This window comes from Myotis daubentonii, chromosome 18 (genome assembly GCF_963259705.1).
Source record: "Myotis daubentonii chromosome 18, mMyoDau2.1, whole genome shotgun sequence".
Lineage (NCBI taxonomy): Eukaryota > Metazoa > Chordata > Mammalia > Chiroptera > Vespertilionidae > Myotis > Myotis daubentonii.
The window spans coordinates 36,054,814-36,080,978 of NC_081857.1; the positions used below are offsets into that span (position 1 = coordinate 36,054,814).

The window sequence follows — 26,165 nt, forward strand, 5'->3', positions numbered from 1 at the left end:
GGGAACTGGGCTCCGAGAATCTCCTCCCGCCCAAACGTGAGTCACCACCAGAGCCACTTCCCATTAGCGTGTTAATGAGGAGGAAAGACCTTCCTCCCCCACCCGCCACCCGGGCACACACCAGCCCCGCGGCTTCCGGAGGCTCCAGCTAAAGTTTCCTCCCAGCTCTAGGAAGGCAAAGGGACCCGAGCCTGGAGCTCCGGGTGGGCTCCACATAGGAAGGGGCCTACCTGCCAAGGAGGCGAGGACGCTAGACTTCTGTGGCAGGTCCCCCCTAACCCCCCCAAATCCGCGGGCGCGCCCCGGGGCGGCTCAGACATCTGCAGGGCTGAGCGAAGCTCCTCGGAGCCCCTCCGCCAACCTGCTCCTGGACCTCACGCCACAGTTCCACCAGTGGAGTTCTGCCTAAAGTCTAGCCTCCATCCTCCCATTTAATTTTGGTCTTTCTGGCCCCCACGATGCTTAATTGCAACATACATGATCTCCGTGGTGGTGTAGGGATGCAGGGAGGTGGGTCTAGTGGGAACCCAGCGCCCTCTTGAAAGGCCCCCACCATCCCTATTCTCCAGAAACTTTCCCCTCCCGTTGCCATGGAGAGAGACGGCCGCTGCCTCCCGTCGCCATAGCAACATGCGGTACCGGGGACCGCAGGATTGCGGGGCTCGGGAAGACTTTTTGCAGTTTGCATTGCCCCGCAGTCTGAGGGTTTTCTGCCTCCGAAGCTGGGACTTGGGGCAAGTCTAACTTTTCCCGTCAGGAACCTTGGCCAAGGCCCCCCAGACCCGCCGGTCGGCATCCTCTCTGTTACAGGTTTTTCTATTTCGTCACCACTGGTGTGGCATGGGGCAGTTCACCAGTGTTTCACAAACACTGTCTTTATATCCCCAGGTGCTCGTGAAACACTGCTCATCGTTATACTCCCGTACAGAGAGGGGAACTGAGGCCCGGAGAGGCCCAAGGTCACCCCAGGCAGTGAATGCGGAGCCAGATCCCCGGCCCTCTCCGGGGCCTTGCATCCTCCAGGGTGCGGGACAACCGGGTGCCATCTCCTGGAGCCCGCCGGGACTCAGGCGGGTCCCCAAGTGTAGAGGGGGCGGCCGAGAGGCGCCAGACGTGCCAGCTGCCGCGGGATGGGCGCGGGATGCCACGTGAGGGGCGGAGACCCTGCGGGAAGTGATTAAAAGCCCAAGGGAGCCGCAGGGGCCGCGCTGCTAGGAGGGTCTTCTTGGGGCCGCCTGTCCCGCCCCAGTCCGGCCGGGCGCGCGATCCCGCGGCTGCACCGAGGGCCTGGGTGTCCCGGGCATGAGCGGGGCGTGGGGGGTCGAGCGGGCTCGGTGCCAGGCGGCGCTCGCGGTCCTGGCCTCGCTGTGCCGGGCCCGGCCGCCCCCTGTCGGGCTGGACGTGCAGACTTGTCGGAGCTTCGAGCTACAGACCCCAGAGCGGAGTCCGAGCGCGGCCGACGCAGGTAACGCGAAACCCGAGGCCATCTCCTTTCCTGGATCGTCACCCTAACTGTCCACCCCCCCTCTCAGTCCCAACCCTCTGGCCCCGGGAGCACGGGACCCAGAGAGAACTCAGGCTCCAGATCCCGGATTCGCAGTCAGTCTCCGCCAGTGCCCTGGCCCGTGGCCCGCAGGGCAGGCGGCGCGGCGCCAAGGGGCCCCGGGAGGAGAGGACCCCCTCCCCGCTCCTGTGTGACCCCGCGGAAAGCTGGGCCCCCGCGATGCGGCGCCCCTTGGGGCCTCAGTTTCCCTTCGGTCCCTGCGCTCGCCCTGGGGGCGATCTGCCCGGGGAGGGGTCTGTGCGGGGAGCAGACCACGGACATCCCGGCTGAGGACCTAACTCGTCTCCTCGGGAGGTCGCGGTCCCAGGGCCCGCCTGTCGGTCTGTCCGTCCGTTTGTCTGCTCCCGGGGGGAGCGCGGCCCGAGCCCCCTGGGCCTCCCGGGGAGAAACTTGGGTCTGAGGCCGGCACGCGGTCTTTGTGCCCCGGCGTCTCGGCGGCGAGCGGCTCCCCGCGCCTCCGCTGGGGGGCGGGGTGGGAGGTGTCGCAGCGTCCTCCCCCGCCGCCTATAACTCGCTCCCGCGGCCTCCCTGACTCACTCGGACTCGGGGCTGGGGCGCGACGGAGCCGGTGCCTCCCGCCGACTTTGCCAAGCGGGCGCCTCCCGCCCGAGCGGCGCGGACCCTGCGCCCGGCGCAGCCCGGTGGCCGCCGAGCCCGGCCGGAGCCCCCGCCGAGGCGAGCCCGCCCGAGCCGGTGAGTCCGCGCTCGGCCCCGCGGGGTCAGGGCCGGGGCGGCAGCGTCTCCCCGGAGTCGCGCCCTGGCGGCGGGAGCGCGGGAGGTGGGCAGGTGGTGGCCGGCGGGCCCCAGAGCCGCGCGGCCAAGCCGCCCGCCGCAGCAGAGCCTCTTTGTCCCGACACCGACGTCGGGAGGGAGGCAGGGGTCGCGGCGCCCCCGGCGGGGAGGAGCTGGGCGCGCGAGGCCTCGGAGAATGCGGGGTGGGGGTGGGGACCCGGGCGCCCCGGCCCCCTTCGCCCCGCAGACTCCAGCCCTCCCTGTCCCCCACCCTGACCCCAGTGGCGCGGGGTCGGGGGTGCGCGGAGATGGCGCGGGGCTCGGTGCCAGCGGCGCGGGAAAGGGAGGAAGGGGCCGCGAGAGGCGGGAATTTCGTCTCCTCGCACTTCTCCCGGGAGGTCCAGGGTCCTGTCTTCACTTGAGGTTAAAGGTCAGGCCCATCGGTAGGTCCTGGGTTAGGAACGGCCCTGGGGTCGGGGAGAGGGCGGAGTAGGGGCCTCGGGGATCCTGTGTGTGAGGGTGTGTGTCCAGCCCGCAGGGGGGCCCAGTCCGCGCTGCGTGCGGTTGTAGGAGGCGCTGCTCTCTCTCTGGCCTTGGCGATGTCTAATCGAGGGGTTCTCTGCGACAGGAGGGACTCGGGTTAGACATGAGGAACTTTAGAGGGTGGCGGGTGATGGAGGTGGGAGGTTCCATCTCTCCCTTGGAGAATCTCAGACTAGGTTAGACCCGGCCAGTGCTATTAGACTTCGGTTCTCCGGTGCCATCACCTCCTACACCACCCAACTCCCCATCCATACCCGCCGGGCGCACAATTTCCCCCAGTCAGGGAGGCTCTTCCTGCCTGCCTCCCGCTCGCTTCCATCCTCCCTCCAATGATGCACCCCCGTGGGGCCCTCAATGCGAGTCCTGAGCCTCAAACCCTAAAGGGGATAATACAAGGTGGGGGCACACCTGTCGGGTTCCATCTGGAATGGAGGCGACCCCACCTGTCTGTCCAGGGCAGAGATGCTGGGGCGGGGGTAGTTGTGTGTGTGTGTGTGTGTGTGTGTGTGTGTGTGTGTGTGGTACATCCTGATACCGGGAGGCACTGGTGTTCTGACTAGAGGGACACCCTGTTGTCTGGAATGACAGGTACCTGACCACCGGCTGAGGGTGAGAGAAGGCAGAACAGCGAGAGCCACCGGGCCCAGATGAACCAGTATGTCCTCCCCGCAGGCTGCTCCAGAAAGCGAGTTTGAGTTGCAGCCCTCGGGGACTTTAACTTTCCCTGCTGAGTCACAAGCCTCAGGAACCCTGGGGACCAAGCTGGGGGGCTGAAAGGGGTGGGGGAGGCAGCAGGGGGTCCTGGATCACAGCAAAAGAAAGAGGCTGAGAGCTGCTGTGGGATCGTGCCCTTTAGGTGAGCACAGGGTCTGGGGAGATGCTGTAGCATTCAGGACCGGACCTCCGGGGAGCCCCCCTCCCAGCCTGCTCCCTGCATCCCAGAGCCACTGCCTGGGTCCAGATTCTCCATCAGAGAAGGCTGTGTGTTTTGTTTTCTCCATTTGCAGTTACATGAAAAATGCAAGTGGCTAGCGCATGCCCAGTCCACTTTATCATTGTATGTTTCTCCTGCTTTCCTCCTGCTCTAAGTCCCTACCTCGCGGGGTTTCTAGTAACACCCTGAGATGCAACAATTGCGATTCAGACTCTACTATCATTTACCGGGACCTATTCTAAGCCAGCGTCTGTGCTAGGAATTGCACAGGAAATCTCAAGCAGACCCCGACTTGGAAATGCCTCGACGCAAACTGTCCCAGCTAAAAGCAAGTTCCCTTTTTCTTTAAAAGCTCTAAAGGCAAAGGGTCTGCTTCCTCCTTGATATACACCTCCTACCCCTGTCCCCCTCGCCCCCCCTCCCGCCACCAGGGGACACGGCAGGCAATCTCCATCTTTCACCTTTTTCCATAGGCCAAGTTTTAAAGCGTTGGGTGTGGGTGGCATGGGCTCTGGACTGGAGGTAGCAAGCAGAGGTTTGGAGGTGTTCCAGAAAATGCAGGAGCCTGTGGGGGAGACCCCGCGCTGCCTGCCCCGTCTCGGCTGGCAGCCAGGAATGGTTATTCCCTTGCTCACCTATGGCCATGAGATGTATGTGATGTTTGTTCACTTCTCTAATGACTCTGGAGATGTACTTTGATTCAGCCACCGGCTTTGAAGTTGGCTGTTTGCAGCACAGATAATATTGTCCCTGCTTGTGATGGCACATTAAATGCACAGCGTGTCATCCACACACAGAAGTCTTGTTTCTGTTCTGATCAGCCCCTCTCTCCCTCCTTGCTGGGAGGAAGGCCTTCTGCAGGCTTTGCCTTCCTTTGAGAATCCTGGCGTTCGCACCTGGCCTGGTGGTCTTCTCATCCTCTGGTGTGCCTTGAGCCTCAGGATTCTAGAACCAGGCTCCAGCATGCTGGAGTGGTAGAGCCTTGGACTCACAGTTCTAGAAGTTCTCTTCTCCTGACTGGGGGCATCAAGAGTGGGGGAGGTGGATCCAGAATGCTCCATCCCTCCGAGCTCTGTACAAAAGACGTGTTCTCTTCTAACTGGTGTAGTGTCACTCTGTGCTCCCTGCCCACAGAGTTGGGCTGTGGATAACATGTGGCTGCAGATAATGAGGACGAAGATGGAGGCGTGGGATCAGGCCAGGTTTCTGGAGGGTCTGTGGGGCTGTCTGGAGTGGAGGATGAAAGGGGGAAGGAAAGGCCCCCCCCCCCCCCCCCGCGCTTGGTGGCACCCCTGCTGGTCCTGCTTAGAAAAAGCGGACTCTCCGGACTGAAGGCCTGGGCCACACGTAGGAGCTGAAGTCAGGGGGGCCTCCAGCTTGGGACACCTCAGGGACATGGCACCCCTCATCCCTCCCTTCTCTCTATTGCGGATCTGTTTTTCTTGCTCTACATGGGCCCAGGCAGACCTTTCCCCTGACGAGTTGCAGGTATAAACAGGAAGAGCGGGGTGGAGGGTAAAGAATATTCTGGCTCTCTGTCTGCCCCCTCCCCCCCTATCACCCCAGCCTCGATCTCCCCATTCAGAGGGACCACATGCCCTGACCAACCAGGCAGAAAGGTCCAGTCACCATCTGCCAAAATAACACTAAGAACTGCTAAATGAATGCCAATACTCTGCGGGCTGTAGCACTCATCAGCCCCGTCTTACCGCTGAAGCCCTTAATGAAGGTGGACGCGGCGGCCAGTCAGAAAGCTTGGTGCGGCCGTAATTAGCCCAGCACTGTCTCTCCCCATCACGGCCTTTTCGGGAGCATTAATTCCTTTTCTGTTTGGACTCCGCTAATTATCCCCATCGGTACTTTGGCCTGGATCTCTGAAAGCAGGAGAGAAAGCAAAGTCTCTCCACTCCCCCTCCTGCTAACCCGGAATTTTAATTACACCAGGTTCTCCTAATAAATTTACAAGCCTCGGCAAAGCTCATTATGAATGGATCACATCCGTGCGCCTTGGAACAGAAGAGCCCCTGCCCACCACCCCACAACACACACACACACTCACACACTCACACACACACAGGTATTTCTCAGGTACATCTCGGCAGTGAGACTTTCCAGGGGCCATAGGTTATTTGCCTGGTGGCTGGTGGGTAACCCGCCGTGTCTGCACTTCCCAGGGAAGAAAGGATGGGGGATGGGGAGGTTGGCCATAAGCCTGGTCTCCAGGTTCTGCCCAGGTTTGCAGGGTCCGGTCATAGAGTAGAGGATGGCCCCCACCCTCTCCTGATTATAACAAAGAGATGCTGCCCCAGTTACTCTGCCCAGCCCTCAGCTGGACAGCTCTTCAGCTCAGCCTCCAGCTCCCTCGGAGGCCTGGCTCAGGAGCCTGGACTCGGGCATCAGAAAGTCCCAGGTTCAATTCCCAGTTTTTCCACTTAATGCGATGTTCTTTTGCACAAGTTACTTAAGAGGTGAATACTAATTTCTTAGGGAGGCTTTAAAGATGAACTGAGATCATGTAAGGGGGTACAGGGCTGACCCCATATAAGTGAGTAACAAATAACATGACTGGTATTAATATTGGAATAATAATGCCCAGAGGCGTTTCCAGTCCCAGACCAGGCCCTGTTCCTCCCAGGCTTGAGCCTCTGTGGTTTTTGCTTTATGGCTCCGGGTCTCTGGGTCGCATTGTCTGTTGCAGTCTGTGTCTGAATGACAGCCCCTCGCCCTGCAGCCTTCTCCAGATTTGAGGGGAGCAGGGAAAATGGTCCTTTCTTTTCACTTCCTCTCCCCAGTTTATCTTTTCAATTACAATCTGTTAACGAAAATGCCTGTTACTGTTGCAAAATGGATTTTCCTGACATGGGAACCCATTGGAAAAATGGGGACAAAAGCAAGCGATAAGAGCCACAGATGAATCCTAACACTATGGGTGGAGAGAGGGTGGGGGCACCGGGGCTCTGTCTTTGGAGAAAGAAGTGTCAGTTGTGGAGATAAGAAAGCCCTGGTTGCTAATTAATAACCCAGCATTTCCTGGTGAGAGAGGGAGGCCATGAGCCATCACCCGTGCCAGACAGCCTCACTTAAGGTGACAGGCAGGTCCTTCAGGAAGATCTCAACTTCCCGGGACAGAGGAGGGGCCTGAGGGTCTCTCAGACACTCCGCCTCTGGGCTGGTGTCCCCCTCCTCTGCCTCAGAGGGCCCAGCTGTGGGTCCATTCTGTACGCAGTAAATGATTATCCTCCAACAAAAAATAGCAAAGCATGAAGAACAATAACAGTGTACGTTTGGGCCGCTGTGCTGAAAGTCTTCGCTTCTTTAATATTCACAGTGAGTCTGTGAAGTAGGGATAATTAGAATCCCCATTAACTAAAAGAAGAGACCAAGGTTTGGTGAAGTTAAGTAACTTGTTCAAGGTCACACCGTCGGACATGTGGGTGGACATGCTCTGGTCATTCTGGCGCTGGTGCTCCCCGAGATGTCCTCCCGTGTCTGCGCCCCAGTGAGACCCACTTCCCCAGCCGGGCCCAGAAGCCACGCGCCCTCGCACAGTGCCAGGTCCCTGGTGTGTTCCCCATGCCTCGTTCCAGAGCTCTTTGCTGCTGGGTAATTGGCCAGAATGGTTTCCCAGAGCAGGTGCCTGTGGAATCCGGCTCCTCTGATGCCCAATGAAGATGTTTCATGCCTAATATTGAGCAAAGGACTGCTTTCCTCCAGTTTCCAAGGAAAGTGTTGCGAAAGCGTCGCACAGTCTCAGTTGTTGACTTTTCTTTATGATTTTCTTTTGGAGCTCACGCTGCCCACCAGCTGGCTGGTGAGGGCAACAACAAAACAACAGGACAAGGAGCAAGCACATGAGTAGTGACTGAGAGACTTGCAGATATGAGAGCTTTCCTGCGGTGCCCATATGTCTTGAGCCAGAGAGAGACCTGGCTATGTATGAAATACAGTATTTCTGCTAGTAAGTTTGTTCCTGGTTGATAATGATAAAGTTAAAGCTATCTCTGCTTATTAGAGTTCATGGCTTGCAAGTGTTCTGCCAACAAAATAAATTTCACAACGAGGGGATATTTAAAGCCTGACTGGGTGGAAGCAGGTACTTCCAATGAAAATAGCTGCCCGGCCAGCATGGCTCAGTGGTTGAGCATTGACCTATGAACCAGGAGGCCTCAGTTTGATTCCCAGTCAGGGCACATGCTTGGGGTTGCGGGCTTGCTCCCCAGTGTGGGGCCTGCAGGAGGCAGCCGATCAGTGATTCTCTCTCATCACTGATGTTTCTATCTCTCTCTCCCTCTCCCTTCTTCTAAGAAATCAATAAAAATATATATTTTTAAAATAGCTAATATTTATTATGTTGCTTACTACCTTCCAGGCACTGTCCTCAGCATTTCTGATATACTTTTGATCTCACTGAAACCTCACAATGCCCCTATGAGGTAGATACTATCATTATACCCATTGTACAGATGAGGAAACCAAGGCTGAGAGAGCTTAAGTAGCTCGTGAAAGTCACACAGTTTAAAGCCAGTGGAGATGGACATTGAATGAGCCCAATCTGAGCTCCCTTCTCTCCAGGCTGAAGGGGAAATAAAGAAGGAAGATGGGGAAGAATACCAATATTTAGGAAGTATTTTCTCTTTCCAGTGCTGTGACAAGGGCTTTTGCCCTAATGAGAGGGCTGCCTCTGCCTTGTCATGAAGCTGTGCCTGGTATCCATATGAAGTGCACTGGGTCAGGACTCAAATGGTGGCTGAGCTGCCCATCAAATCTTACCTGCCTCACGGGGCTGTGGTTCCAACAAGACACGGGTGGGGAAACGGCTCTGAAGGCTACCTGTGCACCTGTGAGGGCAACACATCCTGGCCCATTGGCCGCAGCAGGCAGGGTAGAAAGGCACACAGCTTAGGTCAGCGGTCGCCAACGGGTGATCTGTGAGGTACGAAAGGTTGGCGACCGCTGGCTTAGGTGAGCTGGGCCTCTGCACGGTCCTCAGGCCTCGGAGAGCCTACCCTTACCAGCCTCGATGCACCTTTAACCAGGCTAAGTGGGCTGGCTGAGTTCAAGGCCATATGCAGTGATTTGAAGGGGGCTAAGTCCTGTACAATTACCCCCTGCCCTGGCCTAATTCTGCTCTTCCCGGCCTTGCTCACCTCCTTGCATCCCCTGTGAGGGTGAACCCAGGACCCAGGACCCGGGACCCGGTTCACCGCACAGTGCCTGCCTGGGGGGCGTGCAGGGAGAAGATCCGGTGGGCAGAGGAAGGCCTCCTGGTCTTACATAACCAGCACTGAGCGCTGGGTGCTGACTCCCAGGAATCCATACCCCTGCCTCCCTTAATCACAGCTTCGAGGGAACAACAGCAGGGGGCCTCGCGGAGAAGCGTTCAAAATAGCAACCACACGGAGGAAGAATTGATTCCCTCAGCCCGCCCCCTGCCCCACCCCTCTCTTCATTTAGGAATTCAGTATTTAGTCAGGCTGAGCATTTAAATGCACGCTATGCTCTCTGGACCCCTCCACCTCTCCCCCTTCCTCATTAAAATTCGAATTACTACCAGAGCAAGTCAGATGTATGATCAAAAGAAAGCCAAGTCCTAGAAATACCTTTTGTTTTAAGATGACTCACTGCAGAGAGGCAGCCAGCACAGCTGTAACAGAGAGCAGAGGTCAAGGGTCCGGAGCTGGCAGATACTTAGGAGGAGGATGCATCTGTCTGGGGTTGCTCTCGAGCACCCCAGGGGCTGAGGGCCTAAGGAAACTGTGCTTATCTGTCCCCATGATATATGCCACACATCAACAGAGAGAACTGCAGAGCCGGAGAGCCTGGGTCGTATCTCAGCGCCACCACTCGAGCTGTGTGGCTCTGGGCAGTCAATTCAGTCCTTTGTGCCTCAGTTTCCTCATCTGCAAAATGTGGATGATAGCCAGGCCCATTTCCCTGGAGAGTATGAGTAATACACATAAAAAGCGCTTTGTACTTTGGACATGGCAACGTTCGATAACTTGACCTACATACAATAATAAAATGCCATCATTTCTATTACTACCAACTTGTATGTATGTTAAGGTTTTTATGTATTCTTTTCTTAATTGTTTGATTTTAGAGAGAAAAGAAGGGAGAGGGAGAGAGAAAAACATTGATGCGAGAGAGGATCATCAATCGGCTGCCTCCCATACACACCCCAACCAGGGATCGCACTGGGGATTGAGCCCACCACCTGGGCACATGCCCTGGCTGAGAATTGAACCGGCAATCTTTCAGTGCACGGGACAACGCTCAGCCAACTGAGCCACGCTGGCCAGAGCTTGATGTCTTATTATTAAGATAGTAAATACCTATTAGAACAAGCTGATACTTCTTCTCTTGTGCCACCTGGATGCATGCAACACCCCATTAGAGACCTCAGTCTCTGGGGAAGGACTGACCGGCTCCTCTGGCCCAGAACGGCTCCATTGTCTCTGCGCAGGGGCCTGGGGGTTGGTGCAGGTGGCCGAGGACTTGAGGGTTCTCTGCTGTTACTCCCTATTCATAACGTGGTAGCTGGTCAAGGCCAGTACCCTAAGCCAGGGAGTTGGAAGGCAGTGCTGGTTCCCCAGAGAGGGTGGCTGGTGTCCTCGCCTCCTTGTCAGGCCCCTCTGGATGGGGGACTGCTCTCCCTGGGGCCTGCATGCTGTGAGAGTACTCTGGGTCCCCCCAGGAGGGACCTAGCATCTCTGTACTCCAAGCAGAGCTTAGCACCTGGCCCAAGGCAGATGCTCAGCAAAGTTGCTTGAAGAGATAATTACAGCTCCTTTATGTGCCATTCATTCATTCACTCATTTATTCTCATGGGCCAGTTTCTGTGCGAGGCCCTGAGTCAGACGAATATAAAAAACACAGGGTTCCAGTAGCCGACAGCTTAATCAGAGACAAACAGGCTGGGATGGTGGAAAGAGCCCCGGGCTGGGCGGTGGACATCTGAACCCTGGTCCAGGCTCTGTGTCTGACCTGTGACCCAGGCTAGTCCCTTCTCTAGACCACTCCTCCCACCTGCAGCAGCACAGCCTGGCCTTGATACTTGTAGGGTTGTTTCTCTCCTTCCTAAGATTCTTAAGGCATCGGAACAAGATCATCCCGGGGCTGCAAACTCACAGGCCTGCTGCAGGGGCCAGGCAGGGAACAGGGAGCAGAACTGGTGGGGACACACCCCTCCAAATGTTCCCATCAGGCATGAGTGCAAGGGTAGGTACCAAGTCATCTGTCCTTTGCCAGAGTAGCAAAAAGTCTGGTGGTGATGGCGGTGGAATCTCAATCTTCCAATCATCATGTCAGCATACAAGACTTCCCTGCTGGCCTGTCCACAGGTGACCTTTGTGCACACCTGCTGGGGTACCATTGCTTCAGAGCCTCTGACCTTTCTTCTCAGAGTCAGAAGAGGCCTTGGGCTCAAGAGGCCTTTCCTACAGGTGGGACGAGAGGTCTGCTCAATCATTTCTCCCAGAGGGAGGCATCCGCACAGCTCCCTGGGGATAAGGGCCATCCTACTGGGGGCAGGGGTGGGCTGGGGGTGGGGCAGTGAGCGTCCACCCCTGAACCAAGTACAATATTCAAAAATACCAGTTTCACAGCAGAGCTCTCAAATAGCCACAGGGATGGGGCAAGAAGAAGAGACAGCTATGGGGATCGTTTGTGTTTACTAGTAGCTTTGAAATAAACTGTGTGCCTCGGAGTCCAACTTAATACAAGTCTTTATGGAGCCTACTACGCGCAGAGTTCTGAGTACAGAAGAAGTATTAGAGTTAATCTCGGCCCTCAAAGCGATGGTGCAGGATTTCATTCATTGCAAGTCAAATCAATAACTACTTACTGAGCTCCCGCTCTGGGCTCCGTGGGGGGAGGGGGAGGTCCTGAAGCCTCCCATCTCCAAGGCGGCTCAGCCTGTTGAGGAAGAGAGCTGTGCCCGAAAATGACCCTGCCATACGCCGGCCATCGTAACAGCTCTAATAGAAATTCAAACAGCATCCGAATGTGAATGCTTCACGACTCTGCACATTTGCTTAGGCTGTTACTGAAATTACTCTCCCTTCCCCCGTGCACAAGCCAACAAGCATCAGGTGCTCCCCAAGCTGGCCGTGGGGGGAGGGGGCGCTGTAACATCAGCCGCGGGTGAAGGCCAGTGGACTGTGGAGCGTCAACCCTGAAGCCATGTCCCCTCCGCCTGGGCAGCTTTCTCACCACCATTCTTTTCTCTTCTTCCGTCTTTGTCCCTTGTGTGTGCTCCCTCTCCCATCGCCCTGCCCGCTTTTCCCGCCTCCGTCCGCCTGTCCCCCCCTGCCTGGCGCACGCCGAGGGCAGGCACCTCTGTCGGCCTCGTCGCAGTCGTAGTTGTCGTGTGTGGCGTGGCCCTGGTGGCAGTTTTTCTCTTTCTCTTTTGGAAGCTGTGCTGGACGCCCCGGAGGAACAAGGAGACCTCCAGCCCCTCTTGTGCTAAGGTCCCCGGCTCCAGAGGCGCCATGGCGGACAAGCTGAAGGACCCCAGCACCCTGGGCTTCCTGGAGGCGGCCGTGAAGATCAGCCACACGTCCCCAGACATCCCGGCCGAGGTGCAGATGTCCGTCAGAGAGCACATCGTGCGTCACACGAGGCTGCAGCGACAGACCACAGAGCCAACGTCATCCACCAGGTGAGGGGTGCCCTCCCTGCCCTCACCCCACACCCCCACATTCTCATATTCAATAAAGAGACTCTGCGAGGGGCAGAGGCCAGAGATAATAACAAGTGAACTATGATTGGAGAACATTTCAGAGGATGTGCTCCATGGTGGGTGATCAGCTAGGAGGTGGCACTCCCAAAGTCCTCAGGAAAGGGGAACCCCCGGGTGGGTGCTGTGCGTGTGGTGTGCATGGGGGTGTGTGCGGGTGGGAGGTATTGGGTGTTTGGAGGGAAGGAAAGACATCAGGCAGAGGGAAGAGAATATGCCAAGGCCAAGAGGCATGAATGTTCATGGGCATCTAGGGATATGTCAACAGGGCCTGGAGCTGGAGTCTGCAGTGCCCGGGAATTTCTTGGTAGCCCCTGGCAGAGTTCCCCACACGACAGTGTTTATATACATGGCATTCTTTAACGGAAAAACCAAAACCAACAACCGCCACATAATCACAAAAATCTGCTCTAAATCCAGAAACACTTTTAACAGAAGTGATGCGTGCAGGCATGAGGCATTGTGTTTCTTCACAACGCAGGGCTCTGTGGGATCCTGGTCCCTGCAGTGTCTCCCCCAGCTCCCAGGGGACCAGCCGGAAGGAAGGAGGCCTGGTCTCCAGGCTGGAGGGCTGGAATGAAAGGGCTGGGGTCATGTTGACAGAGTTCATCGTATGGCCTAGAGCCAGCCTCACTTTTCCCCACTGTAAAACAGAGCTAATGACTCTGGGGTGGCTGTGCGGAGCCCATGAAAGAATCCCTTTGATAGTGTGACATGTCCCTTAGCATTCACTGGCCCCGTTCTAACAAGTACTCTATATGTATGAATTCATCTCATCCTCACAGCAACCCTATGCAATTGCTCCTCTTATCACCCTCATTTTATCGCAAAGAGAAGTTAAATAACTGGCCCAAGGTCGCATAGCGAGACCGTGGCAGAGCCAAGATGAACTTGTACAGCCGGGCTGTAAAGCCCAGGAATGTTAACTATGGTGATGGGGTCGTGGTAGAGGGACAGCCCACAGCCACCTCCAGGACAGGAAAGGCTGGCCCTCCTCCTCAGGGATCTCATGGTTTAATGTAGGAGGCACGTCTCCTAGGAAAGAAACCTAGAAAGCAGGATGGTGGCAGAAAAGCAGGGAGAATGAGAATGCACGCAGTGGCTCATTTACTGGGCTTACTACATACCAGCCCCACTGCAACTACATCGCATATATTAAGATGTACGGCACACAAAGTGTGTGCAGAGGAAAAGGGGGCCCCCACCGCCGGGAGGATGAGCCAGGGCCACTGGGGGTGGGGGGGTGCCTGCCTACACCCCCTCCCCCTGAACTCTGACCGTGCCCTCTGCCCGTTCCCGCCAGGCACACGTCCTTCAAGCGCCACCTGCCCCGGCAGATGCACGTCTCCAGCGTGGACTATGGCCACGAGCTGCCGCCGGCCGCAGAGCAGCCCACCAGCATCGGCCGCATCAAGCCCGAGCTGTACAAGCAGAAGTCGGTGGATGGGGACGACGCCAAGTCCGAGGCCGCCAAGAGCTGCGGGAAGATCAACTTCAGCCTGCGCTATGACTACGAGACGGAGACCCTGATCGTGCGCATCCTGAAGGCCTTCGACCTCCCCGCCAAGGACTTCTGCGGCAGCTCGGACCCTTACGTCAAGATCTACCTCCTGCCCGACCGCAAGTGCAAGCAGCAGACGCGGGTGCACCGCAAGACCCTGAACCCCACCTTCGACGAGCACTTCCACTTCCCTGTGCCCTACGAGGAGCTGGCCGACCGCAAGCTGCACCTCAGTGTCTTCGACTTCGACCGCTTCTCCCGCCACGACATGATCGGGGAGGTGATCCTGGACAACCTCTTTGAGGCCTCCGACCTGTCCCGGGAAACCTCCATCTGGAAGGACATCCAGTACGCCACGAGCGTGAGTACAGCCCCGCCCCCGGCTTCTCGAGGATCCCCAGTTCTAGGTGGAGCGGGGCGTGTCCCAGCCCCCTCGCCCTGGGGACAGGTGGGCCTTGAACTCCAGGATGTGAAGAGGGACGTGGAAATTGACCAGTGGCCCCGTCTACCCCCAGGGAGTCCTTGCACTCGCCCCGTGTTGGTGAGAAGGGAAGGGAAGGGAAGGTTTATCTATTGCTTCTGATCACAAGTTCTAGGTAATTCTCTCTACCCGCTGGGCCTCGGGTTTCCCACCTGTGGGATAATGGCATATGTCTCTCCGACCCTGGGTAAGGAATGGGCCAGCCCACAGACTGAATCAAAGGCAATCAAGAACAGGCTACATTAGTTAGGATGAGCCAGGTTATGCCCCAGAAACAAACAATCTTAGGATCTGGTGACTTAAAGCAGCGATTTTCAACCGCTGTGCCACGAGAATTTTTAAAACATGCAATACCTGTCTATTTAGTCAGGGGCACTGACCTCTTTTCCCTTAGCTGTCATCAAAAAATGACAACAGCCAACACAATAGCCATCTGGTATAAATGAATGGAAATTATCCTATTTATTTAATTTTTTTGGTCAGATGGGCAAAAACATATTTGTTGGGTGTGCCACAGAATTTTAGTCACTAGTGTATGTGTGATGAGATGAAAGAGATTGAAAATCACTGGCTTAAAGCATTAGGTTGCATGCATGGCACCCGTGTTCTGCAGCCTGGCCCGGGCTGTGCTCTACCTGGTTACCCAGGGATCCAAGCCCACAGCTCCCTCTCCACACGTGCTCCCGTGACCATGTCAGAAGGAGGGGGAAGTGCCAAACTGTGACCGTCTCTCAAAGCTTCCACGCAGAAGTGACACATGTCACTTCCACTCACATTTCCTCAGCCAAAGCAAGACACAGGCAGCTCCTAATGTCAAGGGGGCTGGGCACAGCCATCCTACCGTGTGCCCAGGGCAGCCGGGTGTCCTTAGTGACCACACAGCAGAGCCCCTTCTCGTAGGCACTGCCTGCCAGGCCAGGCTGGGAGGGGGCGTGTGTGTCGGGAGGTGGCCTCAAAGGGCACCTGGCTAAGCCCCACGTGGGAGAGAGTGGCTGGGCTGTTCACACTCAACTGGAATTAACCCAGAGGATTCCAGGAGCTGAGGCTCAGTTCGTTCTTAAGAGGAGGGAGGGCAGCTCCGGCACAGAACTGGAGAGGCCACGCCCCGGGCTCTTCGGTCTAGTGTAGACGGAATGCTGCAGGCTCTGGTGGGTGCTGAGGAAGCAGTGTGATGGCCCTGCGGGTCGGTGGTGTGTCTGCGGAAGCCTGCCCAGGCCACCGAGAGCCCAGCAGGGTGTTCCCACATGGCAGCGATGGCCCCTCATCTGGTGTCTTGAGTGCTAACTGCTTCACTGTCTCCCAGATCTTTCTCTGGGGCAGAGACCGTTTCTCTGGGGCAGGCGGGACCCCACTCAGTCTGCGGGCCCTCTCTTTGGACATCAATACCCGATATCTCTTTGTTGAACTTGTAAGGGGAGGGGCTGGGGAAGCCAGCCCTGCTCTGGTGAGAAAGGGCAAGCACCTGGGTGTGTTCTGAGAGCCAGAGAAAGCTTGCTGGGCCCCGTTTCTGTGCCGGGGCATTGTCTCTGGGACACCCCATTCTCATAGCTGGTGCTGACTCTGACCTCCCCTCCCTTACTTTCCTGAAATGTCACCCCCAAGAACAGCACCCAGAGCAGGGCGGGCAGACGGGGCGGGCGCCACAGCCGCTCTGCCCCCTCAATCACTCGGAAGTTCACATGGGGTGCGTCTCTTCCCTGGTGGTCTCCTAAGGCGGCGGCTTCATTATGGTGACTGCGCAGGTAGAGACAGGCAGCTCATCCTCCCCACACTGCAGCTGAGACCCAGGGGCTCAGAGAGGGAGACTCGAGGGCCAGCCCTCCAAGGAGCCCCCTTCTAACCAGAATGCTCCCTCTCCTGGGACTTCAGCTCCGGGCCTGAGTGCAGGCCCCAGTCCTGGAGGAGGCAGTCCGCCCCAGCACACCCGCACCTGGATAAGACACCCTAGAACTGGTGGCTGTCCCTGCTCTCATCCCATTCCCTTCCGCAGCCCGGCTGCAGAAAAAGGCAGAGCGTCCAAAAGGTGCTGAACGAATCAGCGGCATCCCTATCATGCCCATCAGAACCATGACAGTGCCCCTCCACCTCTTCCGGCAGAACACTGTGCCAGGCCCTGAGGGCTGGGGGCTGGGACAGACGACGGCCTCTGCACCCCACAGAAACGCAGAATCCAAATACAGAGACAGGAACTGTCCATGCAGCAGCTAGTGATGTGCAGTAGCAAATACTATACACTGTGCGAGGTTGGATCTGAGAATCTGCACAGCAGGAAAGTTTCCCAGATGATGGGGATTAGCTAGGTGGGGAGGGACTTCATAGGCAAAGAGGAAGGGGAAGCATTCTAGCCAGGAGCAGAGGGGCTAGGAGCAGAGGGGCCGGGAGCAGAGGGGCCAGGAGCAGAGGGGGCCCAGGTCCGGGAGTTTCCGATGCTGAGGAGCCAGTGGCCAGGCTCACACATCCTTCTACCTGAGCTGGATGTCCTGCCTAGGTGAGGCCCTTGGGGACCTCCTGCAGGCAAAGCACCAGGCAAAGGAGAGGGAAGGGAAATAAAGAAGGCTGGTGCTTTTATCCGTCTCTGGGGGGACTTTTTGTTTTGTTTTGTTTTTGGTGCTGACTCTAAGTTGTAATTATTTTGAGGCCAGAGAAGCCCAGGTCACAGTTCCCAGGAATGATGGCGCACTCGGTGCCTGTGAAGTCCTGCGGCCCGCGCGGTGGGGGTGGAACAGAGTAGCGCAGCCAGCTCCCGCCCGCCAGTTTCCTTCCTAGGGCTGCATTTTGGCCCTGAGCTCAGAACTCCCGCAGCTCCTGTGCCCGCAGGCTGGTCCCTGAACATGCAGACATTCCTGCCTCTAGCCTTCACTCACAAGGTCCTTCCCCCCCCCCCCCCCCCCCCGGCCTGGGGCAGGCCCTTCCCCCACCTCTCTACCTGGCCCGAAGCAACCGCCTTTACAGCATCCCTGGAGTCCGCTGTCACTCCTCTGGGTTTTTTACTCTGTCCGTATCCCTCAGTTACACCCCGAATCGTATTCTGTCTTGCCAAGTGCTCCCAGTGGCACAGCTCGGGAATGGCTGTGTCCCACTTTTGGTCTCTTGGAGTGTCCCTCGGGGCTCAGCATGTCATCAGGAGCTCAGCACATTCTTGTTGAATGACCAATGGCTTAGTTACCTCAATCACAACTATGGACAGATGCGCCTTGACTGTCCATGGGATTATGTCTCAAGAAACCCATTGTAAGTTGAAAATATAGTGACTCAACATGCATGTAATACACCTCACCCACCAAACATCGCATCCTAGTTAAGCCCACCTGACACATGCTCAGAGCTCATGAGCCTACAGCTGGGCACAGATCATCCGACACAGTTAACACACTGTACTGTGCCGGTGGGTTTCCCTCGTGATCGCGTGGCTAGCTAGGAGCTGAGGCTCCCTGCCGCTCGCCAGCATCATGAGAACATCAGACCACAGATTGCCAGCCCAGGGGAAGACCAAAATTTGATATTCAAAGTTCGGTTTCGGAGTTGAAAATAGGAGGAAACCAAGATGGCGGCGTAGGTTAACGCAGGAGATCGCTGCCCTCGAACAACCACTTCAGAGATATAACTAAAGGACAGAACGGACATCATCCAAAACCACAGGAAGGCTGGCTGAGTGGAAATTCTACAACTAGGAGGAAAGAGAATATCATACCCAGACTCAGAGGAGGCGCAGTGCTGAAGTGAAATACTCAGGTGCGGAGTGCGCGCGCGGAGCGGGCTGGCAGCGGAGGGCGCGGTTGTTGTTTTCAATCGGGAGGGAGTTTCAGACTCTGAGCTCCAGATCCGGGTGAGTCTCTGGGGAGCAAGACTCAAACGGGAGAAGCGGGACTGTCTGGCTTCGGTCGAAACTCGAAGGCAGCTTTCTCTCCGAGGTTTGCAGCCATTGCTGGGACTCTGAGAGGCAGAGCCCCTGGGGAAGGAACTGAGAGCAGCCATAACTGCTCGCTCCGGCCAGCCCTGTAGATCCCCTGGGACCCGCCCCGCCCAAGCCCTGCGCAGAACCATTTGCCGGATAGCCTCAGGCAAAGGCTAGATTAGTACCGCCTTAGAGATCCAGCACAGAAGCCCTCCCACTGCAGACCCAGCGGACTCTCATAGCCAGTTAGCCTGGAGGTCAACTCACCCCCGGTATTGCCGACATCAATCAAGGCTTAAAGGCAACAAGACTGCACACAAAGACCACTAGGGGGTGTACCAAGAAAGCATAAAAAATGCGGAGACAAAGAAACAGGACAAAACTGTCAATGGAGGATATTGAGTTCAGAACCACACTTTTAAGGTCTCTTAAGAACTGTCTAGAAGCTGCCGATAAACTTAGTAAGGCCCTCGAAAAGACTGGTGAGACCGCCGATAAATGTTGTGAGATCCTCAAGAAATCTAATGAGACCCTCGATGTTATATTGGGGAACCAACTAGAAATTAAGCATACACGGACTGAAATAACGAATATCATACAGACTCCCGACAGCAGACCAGAGGAGCGCAAGAATCAAGTCAATGATTTGAAATGCGAGGAAGCAAAAAACACTCAATGGGAAAAGCAAAATGAAAAAAGAATCCAAAAATGCGAGAATAGTGTAAGGAGCCTCTGGGACAGCTTCAAGCGTACCAACATCAGAATTATAGGGGTGCCAGAAGATGAGAGAGAGCAAGATATTGAAAACCTATTTGAAGAAATAATGACAGAAAACTTCCCCCACCTGGTGAAAGAAATGGACTTACAGGTCCAAGAAGCGCGGAGAACCCCAAACAAAAGGAATCCAAAGAGGACCACACCAAGACACATCATAATTAAAATGCCAAGAGCAAAAGACAAAGAGAGAATCTTAAAAGCAGCAAGAGAAAGAAACCCAGTTACCTACAAGGGAATACCCATACGACTGTCAGCTGATTTCTCAACAGAAACTTTGCAGGCCAGAAGGGAGTGGCAAGAAATATTCAAAGTGATGAATACCAAGAACCTACAACCAAGATTACTTTATCCAGCAAAGCTATCATTCAGAACTGAAGGTCAGATAAAGAGCTTCACAGATAAGGAAAAGCTAAAGGAGTTCATCACCACCAAACCAGGATTATATGAAATGCTGAAAGGTATCCTTTAAGAAGAGGAAGAGGAAGAAAAAGGTAAAGATACAAATTATGAACAACAAATATGCATCTATCAACAAGTGAATCTAAGAATCAAGTGAATAAATAATCTGATGAACAGAATGAACTGTTGATTATAATAGAATCAGGGACATAGAAAGGGAATGGACTGACTATTCTTGGGGGGGAAAGGGGTGTGGTAGATGTGGGAAGAGACTGGACAAAAATCGTGCACCTATGGATGAGGACAGTGGGTCGGGAGTGAGGGCGGAGGGTGGGGCGGGAACTGAGAGGAGGGGAGTTATGGGGGGGGGAAAAAGAGGAACAAATGTAATAATCTGAACAATAAAGATTAAAAAAAAAAAAAGAAAATAGGAAAAAAAAAAAAAAACAAAGTTCGGTTTCTACTGAATATGCAGCTTTGACACCATCATAAAGTCAGACCGTTGAAAGTTGGGGACCGTCTGTATTGGTGCAAAGGGGAGGATTATTAAAGAGGCAGTGGCGTTGGGTTCGGGCAACCTGGGAGGGCTTCCTGGAGAAGGCAGCCATTTGGAAAATGGGTGGAGCTGGGGTTGGTGGGGAGAGACCCAGCCTGTGTTCCTTCAAGTATGGTTCAGGCAGATGGTTTGTGTCCAAAGCAGCAAAGAGATGAACCAGTGGGATCAGGTTGCCTGCACTGAAGTGGGGGGTCAGTGACCCACAGGCTGGATGGAAGGAGAGGGGGCTCTGGAGGGTTCTCTGAGGTCACACGGATCCATGAATGCCGTCCCCTTATTGCTCCCCCTGCTTGTATCAGAGAATCAGCTCCAGCCCTGGCCGGGGGGCCCATGTGGGCCTCTGTTTGGGCTCCACCCCAGCACTCGGGTGGTTTGCAGTAGCCAAGCCTGGAGCATTGGTAGTGTTTCCCACAACCACTGAGCGTGGAGCTTCAAGGCTAGTGAAGGGAGTGTGCGTCAGAGGAGTCCAGCTCTGTTAATTGCAAACCTTAAGCCAATTGCCTCGCCACCCCCAGGTTGTTCTGGAGGGCAGCCGAGGCATCAATAGAAGCCTAGCTACTGTCCCTCTCCAGGCTGCAGGGCAAGAAGTAAGGGAACCAATCACGCCAGGGCAGGGGGAGGCCTCTACTGCCCCATCCCATCAAGAAGCCCACGCGGGGGAAGGAATTGAGGGAGTTCATTAAATCCACCCCATCCCCAGCAGGGCTGCCTCAATGCTCCCGTCCTGCCTGGCTTGGCTAAGGTCCCGGATGGTCTCCTGGGCTTTCCCAGCGCCTTGCCATGCTTCTCCCCACCCAGAACTTTGATTGGCTGAAGTCACCCTGCTCTTTCCTCCCCCTCCCTTCTGCTCCCAGTCTCATTATTTCTACATAAAGCTGTAGATTTATCATTATAATAGAGCCACCGTCACCGGGTTTGCTAACATCTTTGTAATCTTGTACTTATTGCTACCGAGGCCTCAGACCTCAGTGCGCACACTATTCCTGTCGCTATTCCAGGTGGCGGGGAGGGGAGGGAGGGTGAAGGCTATAATTGGGGCCATAAATATGTGTTGTGCTTGGTGCTAATGGGCTCGGCCATCTTCCTGCCTTACTAGGTCCCTGCCAGGTCAGAGTGAGCATGTGTGTTTGTGTATACACGTGTGTGTGTCTACACACAACATGTGTGTGCATGTGTGTGCAAAGAGCTCAGGCTTTGGTGCCAAACAAACTCATGTTGCATTCCAGCTTCTGCCCCTTTTAGCCTGCAGACCTTGGGGACATTATCTAAACTGTGCCTTGGTTTCCACATCCACAAAATGGGGATGATTATAATGGTGTGGAGCTCATAGCGGTATGATAAGCAGGAAATTAAATAAAACTCACAAGCAAGATGCCTAGGAGAACGTTGTCCCGGAGCAGGCTCCGGAGCCCTTCTCACCGTGCCTTTCCTTCTAGCTCGGCCTGTGGGGCACTGACCACTCCCACGCCGGACCCCCCACTTTGGTCCAGACCACTTGTTCTGACTGGTCATTGGCTATTATTACTCCTATTTTATTTTATGTCCTAGCTATACCACGTGCTCCTGTGTGACCTTGGGAAAGTGACTTGCCCTCTCTGGCCTGTGGTTTCTCAGTGGGAAACCAGCTGCAATGTGCTGGGATGGGCTGAGTTTGTAGATTTTTCCCACAGAGAAGTGCTCGGTTCCCTCACGGTCACAGAGCGGAGGTGCCCCGTCCCTGGAGTGCGGTCTCCACAGGAGAAACTTAACCCCCAAGATAACAGGCCACTGAGCAGAATTTCAGACCTACCACCTCCCTTGAATGTCAGGAGGAATCAGGCCTCTCCTTCAGCTCCTGGGAAATGTCCTCTAGGAGGTTCTCCTGCCCCAGGGACGGCTGCCCCAACAAGCTGTCTCCCTCCTTCCCCACGTGGCACAGCCTATGCCTGGGCTGAGTTCGCTCCCCACCTGTTGCCTTTGCTGGGGATATGCCGGTTAGTACTTGAGCGCCTAGTACAGCGGTTCTCAACCTGTGGGTCGTGACCCCTTCGGGGGTCGAACGACCCTTTCACAGGGGTCGCCTGAGACCATCAGAAAACACATATATAATTACATATTGTTTTTGTGATTAATCACTATGCTTTGATTATGTTCAATTTGTAACAATGAAAATACATCCTGCCTATCAGATATTTACATGACGATTCATAACAGTAGCAAAATTACAGTTATGAAGTAGCAACGAAAATAATTTTATGGTTGGGGGTCACCACAACATGAGGAACTGTATTAAAGGGTCGCGACATTAGGAAGGTTAGAACCACTGGCCTAGGAGGAGCCAAGAGCACAACCAGCTTTATTACATCTCATCCTCACACAATCCTTATTATCATCCCCTGCATAGAAATAGAGAGACGAAGGCTGTAGGCGACAGGGTTCACCGAGTCACCCACAGAGAGCGGCAGGAGCCAAGATCTGACCCAGTTCCTCCGCAGAGCACAGCCCTCGCATGGCCCGAGGGGCGTGGTGACTCTGCTCCTGAAACGGGGCAGCCCGTCCAGGGATCCGTCCAGGGACTGTTAAGCTCTCTCATTCTCTCTGGGGCAGCTCTGGTGCTGACACTGGACTCCTCTGCCACTTCCCCGTATTCTTCCTGTGGGCACTGACCTTGACATTCTTTCATTCAACAGACCCGCCCCGAGTGTGGGCTCTGCTCGGGGGCTTCGCTGGGCACCTGTAGAGCCGGGCTGTGGAAACAGTGGCCAAGAGTGAGCCCTCCACAGAGTGCCCAGGCCGACAGGGACCGCAGAGCATGCCCAGTGGCCCCCAAACCCCCGAGGCCCTCACACACAGTTGGGGACAGACCAGTTCAGGAAGCTTGCTACAAAGTCACCAGCTGCTGCGCCACAAGCCACGTGCAGAAGTGGAGAGACGGAGAAAAGAAAGCAGGGTCAGGTGCGATTTGTCTAAAACAGTTTCTAAAAGAGGAAAGTTCCAGGCTTGCCTTTGGCGGCAGGGGAGGTGGAGAGTATAAAAGAGGCTCCGAGGGGAGAGTGTGTTCCTTTGGGTGGGGGAAGGGGCTCTAGAAAGAACTCTCGTGCGTAAGACAGGCTTTCTTTTCTGCACGCAGCAGCTATTTGTGGTGTAATTGCTACGTACCAGGAATACAAGGACTTCAACCCCAGTCCTGCCCCCCAGGCCTCCCAGTCTAGTTGGGGGGCGGGGGAAAGCGGGCAGGCAGGGAAGCAGCTCTGCCCTCCTGGGGAGAGAGTAAAGATGAAATGGGAGGTAAAGGGGCAGGAGAGGTTCATGGGATGCCACAATCATAAGTTTAAAAGGTTCACTGTAGCTGACGTTCCATCCAGCCTCAGTATCCCTGGAAACCCGCCTTAAATTCCTGAGCGTTTGCACTCTTGCAGGCAGCACCAAGTGGGGATGGAAGCAGACAGGGAGAGCTTTCCAGAAGGGACCTGCAGTGCGGGTCAGGGTCACACAGAAGCCCCGGGAGGTGTGAAGGGAGCAAAGCTGGGCCTGGGCTGCCCGCCCAGACCCATGAAGACTGCTCCCCAAGCTGGTCAGCCAGAGCTGCTCTGAATAATGTATGAAGCTGGCCAGCCCTGCCGTCAGTGGCCTGGCCCCAGCGAGCCCTGGCTGTGCCCTCCTGGCTGCCTGGCCCGCCGCCCGATCAGAAGCCGCCTGGGGCTGCCCAGCGGAAGCTGCCTCTGGCTCGCTTGTCTCGGCTAATATTCCTTTACCACAGCACTCCCTCAGGCCGGCCTGCTCGCCTCATTCTCTGGAATACCCAGCTTTCCTCCTCCACTTCCGTTCCAGTGGGTGGGAATGTCCATCAAGCCCCCGCTGTTTATCCCTCCGGCCCTTGGCCGTGCGGAGGGCAGCTGCGTGGGGTCTTTCCTTTCCTCTCCTCCCGGAAGAGATGGAAACATCGAAGCCAGGAGCAACTTTGGAAGTTTTCAGCTTCCAAAGAAGAACTGCAGCCATACCCTCAGAGCTCGGGGTGCACTGAGGGTCCCCCATGCTCAGATCTCAGGTCCTGGGAGTGTAGCTCAGCCTGCCAGGTGCCATGTTCTGAGGCCAAGGGGACCTTGGCCTTCCTAGGACTCCCCAGAGAGCCAAGGCTCCTCTAGAAAGCAATAGCTGGAAATCCAGCAAGAACCCAGAAGGGGTGGGGGGTGCAGGAAGCACACTGGTTCGGGAGATGGGCAGCCACCCCCAGAGTGGCTGCAGCAAAGGTGGGCGCGCCAAGCCTGCATCCCTTAGCAGAGGCGATGGATGGGCGCTGACCCTTCCTACCCTTCCTCTTGGGCCGGCTGGGGCCAGTGGCCATGGTTGGGTACATGGGGTAAAGGTTTCCTGGGTGAGGCTGGAAAACAAAGCTAATTGGTCCAGACAGGGCCCTGGCCTGGCTGTAAGCTGAGTTGCTCAGTAACCTCCCGGCTGGCCTGGGGTGTTCTCTTTGAAGTCGTTTCTAAACACAACGGGTCCTTCCCTGCGGCTTCAGAGGACATGGCCTTCAGAGGCTGCCAGAGGCTCAGAGCAGTGGAGACGGTTCCCTTCTCTCCGTTACTCAATCCCCGGCATCCAGGCAGCCCGACTGCCCACTCCACTGGCCTCTGAACCCAGCTCTGCGGCGTGCTACAGCTCAGGGCTGGGACCAGCCCATCCTGCCCACGTGTCCGTCGCTAGGGTGCGGTGCGCCTCAATGGTGTACATCCCTCATCTTCCCCTACATTAGAATGAATGGGAAACCACTAGCGGACAGGCTCATGCACCAACAGAAATGTGTCCTCCAACCCTGGGCATGCCGTCCTTCCCCGCCTTGTTGCTTCTGTCACCTGAGAACCCAGTGACATGCTCCTGGAGGGAGAGGATTTGGTCCCCAGGGAAGCAACCACCCAACATCCCCTCGAGGGTGTTCAAACCCAAGGGTTCACTCTGGAGGAAGGGGAAGGGGTGCATTGTATCCCCTGGATCAGCAGCAGTTTGGGGGAGACTGGGCTCAGGGGGTGTAACTATGACCAGAGTACCAACGGCCTTGGGAGAACTGGGACAGTCCCCGGGGGGTTTCTGATTTCCAGTGGACCACAGTGTTTTGTGTCCATGTTCTCCTGGACTTGGGGAAGGTCAGAGCTAGAAATGACCTTAGGGATGATTTGGCCCAATGTCCTCTTGCCTCAGATGAGCAAGTTAAGACCAGAGAAGTCACACCTGTCTGGGGGGGCTCAGTGAGTCCGTGCAGATCTGGACCCCGAGCCCAGGTCTCCTGAGACCCAGGCCTAGGCTCTGCCTGTTGCCTTTCTTGTCTCTAGGTTTTTATAGGCAATTCTCTTGCCCTGGTTTTTTTTTAACTCACTCCTCCCCACTTCCACTCCAAGCTCACTGCCCACTCGCTGTCTTCCTTCTGGGCCTGGGAGCCTCTGTCTTATAGGGAAGAGGCCAAGGGAAGATGTGGGGTCTAAGGCATGAAGTGTCCTAAAAGGCACAGAGCAGAGATGGCATTTTCTCAGCCAACAGTCGGTCTCTTCCATGAAAGGGACTTCCTGTCTCTACTGAGACTGCAAACAGGCAAACTGACAGGAAGCATCAGCCAGAAAACCGAGGAGGAAAGAGAGGCGTGGTCAAAGTGCCCCGACCCTAAGCCAGCCAACCCCTCCCATGACACATAAATATTTATACCTCGGAGGAGGAGACCAGGCTGGCCTTAGAGTCGAGGTCGCCCGTGTCCAGTTGCTGGCATGTTTTTATGGGGTTTTGATGTCAACAACAATGTAGAAAGCTGCAGCCGCTCCAGCAGGGAGCCTCCTCCGCACCACTCCTCTGCCAGCCCTGCACCCATCTGGCCCTCATCCATCCTCATCACTCGGCCCCTGTAGCCACATTTCCCTCCTGTGTCTGAACTGACACCTACTCATGCTCCATGAATATGCAATGCCTTCCCTTCTGGACAAAGAATGACCTTGAGGGTCTCCCCAGGGCTGCAGCCAAACTTGGGACGGAGGGTTCTCCATGGAGACCATTTCCACTTGGCCACGGGGTGAGGGGATTAGAG

At 55.8% G+C, this 26,165-nt stretch overlaps 1 protein-coding gene across 1 annotated transcript in view; it reads left to right on the forward strand.

Moving 5' to 3' along the window:
- Positions 1-1,220: 1,220 nt before the first annotated feature.
- Positions 1,221-26,165, forward strand: part of SYT6 (synaptotagmin 6) — a 51,773-nt gene continuing 26,828 nt past the window's right edge. Inside the window, exons 1-3 of the mRNA XM_059673245.1 lie at positions 1,221-1,465; positions 12,105-12,432; positions 13,814-14,372. Coding sequence (XP_059529228.1) covers positions 1,303-1,465; positions 12,105-12,432; positions 13,814-14,372 — 1,050 coding nt within the window. The 5' untranslated portion in view covers positions 1,221-1,302. The remainder of the gene's footprint in view (positions 1,466-12,104; positions 12,433-13,813; positions 14,373-26,165) is intronic.